General features: G+C 63.6%; 2 protein-coding genes across 2 annotated transcripts in view; one reads left to right on the top strand and one right to left on the bottom strand.

Moving 5' to 3' along the window:
- The first annotated feature begins 645 nt into the window (after window positions 1-645).
- LOC104541146 (gap junction alpha-3 protein-like) lies at window positions 646-1,415 on the top strand. Its single transcript, XM_010185128.1, is given in 2 exon segments — window positions 646-1,017; window positions 1,020-1,415. Coding segments are annotated over 2 exon segments (768 nt in total).
- A 1,761-nt stretch (window positions 1,416-3,176) lies between these two features.
- ZMYM3 (zinc finger, MYM-type 3) overlaps window positions 3,177-3,245 on the bottom strand; it is a gene marked incomplete at its 5' end in the record, with an annotated part of 18,664 nt that continues 18,595 nt past the window's right edge. Inside the window, 1 exon segment of the mRNA XM_010185127.1 lies at window positions 3,177-3,245. This exon segment is cut by the window's right edge and continues 19 nt beyond it. Coding sequence (XP_010183429.1) covers window positions 3,177-3,245 — 69 coding nt within the window.

Genomic DNA, 3,245 nt, shown 5'->3' with positions numbered 1-3,245 from the left:
CAGTGGCCCCTGGTTGGCATTGAGCGGTGTTCAAGGGCTTGCACTCCCCCAACACCAGCCCCTGCAGCCCCAAATATATTTAGAAAATTGCCCAGACCAAAAATAGAGGGAAAAAGTTTCCCCAGTGGCTGTTTCATCTGCCAGTCACAACGAAAGCCAATGGGGCAGGCAGCTGCCTCATGCCCCAATAACCCTGCGCCCACCATCGGGTGGACGGATGAACAGAGCTGGGTAGACCTGTCTGCACCTGCTGAGGAGCCAAGGACCACCAGGGACCAGCTGGGAAGGGGCCTCGTAGCATCCTGCACTGCCCAGCTGAGCGGAGCGCACGGCACGGGAGCACTGGGCTCTGCCCCACGCGTCTGCCAACGGTGAGGGGTCACGCCCCACCGCCACCACCGCAGTGTCCCCCACGGCCCTTCCAGCGTGGCGGGGCTGCTTTCTGCAGAGGTCTTTTCTCCCGTTGTCCTTCCCGTGACAGGTTAGGGGTGTCCCATGGGACGCAGGGTGCGGAATGCTCCAGGGACAGCCCCAGGTTGGGGTCCTGCATGCCCACCCGGCGGGGGGCTGGGGTGGCAGCTGTGGAGGTCGTTGGGTGGCTGTGGCTGGAGGGTGGCTGTCTTGCAGGGCACTGCGGCGCCGGCAATGGGGGATTGGAGCCTGCTGGGGCGGCTGCTGGAGAGTGCCCAGGAGCACTCCACGGTGGTGGGGAAGGTCTGGCTCACCGTCCTCTTCGTCTTCCGCATCCTGGTGCTGGGGGCGGCTGCTGAGCGGGTCTGGGGCGCCGGGCTGTTTGGCTTCCAGCCGGGCGGCCAGAACGCCTCCTATGACAGCACCTTCCCCATCTCCCCCCTCCGCTTCTGGGTCCTGCAGATCATCTTCGTCTCTACCCCCAGCCTCGTGTACCTGGGCCACATCCTGCACCTGGTACATCTGGAGGAGAAGGAGCAGCAGCGAGCAGCGGCGTGGGCCAGCAGCGGGGCCAGGCGGCAACAACCCAGGCAGCCCCGGCTCCCTGTGTGGGGGACGCACGGGGACGGGTGTGCATGCGGGGGGCCATCCTGAGGACGTACATCTGCAACGTCGTCTTCAAGGCTCTCTTGGAAGTGGGCTTCATTGTGGGCCAGTATGCCTTGTATGGGTTCCAGCTGAAGCCCCTCTATACCTGCAGCCGCTGGCCCTGCCCCAACACTGTCAACTGCTACATCTCCCGGCCCACCGAGAAGACCATCTTCATCCTCTTCATGCTGGGGGTGGCCTGTGTGTCCCTGCTGCTCAACCTGGTGGAGATCTACCACCTGGGTCTCACCAAGTGCCGGCAGGGCTCCGGCTCCAAGTCCCGCATCCTGCCCAGTCCTGGTGGTCCCGTGGGACCCCGCAGCAACCGCGTCATGCAGCAGCCCCGTGGCTGCTGATGGAGCCCCCCACAGCCTGGCACACCTGGGGAAAGGGGGTGCATGGCTGGGAGTGGCTGGTGGGTCCCAGGGGAAGGCGCGAGCAGCAGGCCTCGTAGTGTGAACGTGGCCTGCTGGGATGCTTGGGGATGTGTAGTGCATGGGTGGGCAGTTATGGTTGTCTCTGGGCCCTGCCAGGCTCGTGGCATGGACCCCATGGCCAGTGTGAGATGGGCACGGCCCCAGGGCCACAGCTCGGCCTCTCCCTGTGCTCCTGGGAGAAGGGCCAGGGGCCTGTCAGCACTGGGTGAGCAAATAAAGACCTACCACACCTCACTCGACTCCTGCTCCACCCATGGGCACTGTGGCATTGCTCTCTGACCAGTCCATCCTGTAGAAAACACTGAGTGGCCAGGGCAGGGCCACCACTGGGTTGGGTTGGGCTGCAGTGCTATGGGCAAGGGACGGGCAGGGCTGGCACTAGCAGGCACGGGGTCAGGGGCCACCCCAGAGCTGGCAGCACACCAGGAACCAGGCAAGGCCAGAAGCGCAGGCAGCTCAAGCTGGGCCAGACAGGAGTGAGGTGCAGGGCAACAGCGGGACAGGGCTCTGCTCGCCGGCAGGGCCCACCCTGCCTGAGGGGTAAGGGCAGGGGCTGCCCAAAGATTTCTGCATCTTTATTTGAAATGAATGGTTTCCAGAGACACAGGTTAGTCCTACTGCCCTGGCATCACTACAACAAGACTGGTGAGTGGCTCGCTCTCCACATGGACACAGAGAACAGAAGGCCCCGGGCCAGGGCCCAGAACAATATATACAGGCTCAACAGGAGACCCATGTACAGCTCAAGAAAACCAACCAGAACACGAGAAGGGCAGGAGGCAGCAGGCAGCAGCACAGCCAGGGCCAGGCTCGCACTGGGCAGGGTGCTGGTACCCTGCTGCTTTGGGAGGGAGCAGAGGAGGCAGAGCTCATTGCTTCTGCCAGCGGTTGCCCGAGCCCCAGCCGGAAGCACCTTGTGCCAGGGAGAGGGGGGTTATGCCAGGACAGGGGACAGTGGGGAGGAGAGGGGCAGTGCTGGCACAGACCCGTCTCCATCAGTTTTCTGCCGACTCAGAAAACATTGGCAAAAATCAAGGGAGGCAGCCCAGCTGCATACGAGAGAGGCGTCCCCACGGCGAGGCCAAGTCTTTGCCCTCGTGTTCCAGTGCCGGCTTCCTCCGCTCCTTGCAGCCAGCCCAAACCTTCCCCTTGACCCAGCAGCTCTTGGGCTGGCAGTCGTCTTTCCCCACTGGCCTGCAAACACCATCCTGCCTCAGCAACAGAGCCATCCTTCCTGCCATGCCACCCGCAGCCTCACCAGGGGATGCTAAGGAAAGGGGGGAATTAAGAGTCCGGGCCCCTGGTCGCAGACGGTGCTCTGCCATATTGTGCGGTTCTTGTCCCAGGGCAGGGGGAGAGGAGGGTAGTGTCAGGACTGGGGGTAGGATGGGTGACAGGGCTGCCTTGGGGACTCTGCCACCCCTGTGCTGTGGGGACTGGCCCCAGGGAAGATGGCTCACCCAGCAAGCTGGGACGGGAGGCAATGCTGAGCGTGGGGGCCACGTACGTATGAGAGGCCTGTGATGAGCAGGATGGGATGTCCAAGTCTGGTGACAATGAAAGGACAGCGCTGCCACAGCACCGTCCTCTCCCGCACTGCATGGCCCCCGCCCTGCAGCGAGGGGCAGGGAGATGAGGCATCTGGGGCTGGAGCGCAGCCAGCCTGGCAGCACCTTGCTCTCAGTCCATGTCATCCTCCAGGGCGCTGAGCCGACTGTGCTCCTCGTAGATCTCCCTCACGGCCAGGAT

This window comes from Mesitornis unicolor, unplaced genomic scaffold, assembly GCF_000695765.1.
Source record: "Mesitornis unicolor isolate BGI_N332 unplaced genomic scaffold, ASM69576v1 scaffold16765, whole genome shotgun sequence".
NCBI classification, from domain to species: domain Eukaryota; kingdom Metazoa; phylum Chordata; class Aves; order Mesitornithiformes; family Mesitornithidae; genus Mesitornis; species Mesitornis unicolor.
The sequence above is the reverse complement of the archived record's forward strand: the minus strand, read 5'-3'. Positions and strand labels throughout refer to the sequence as shown.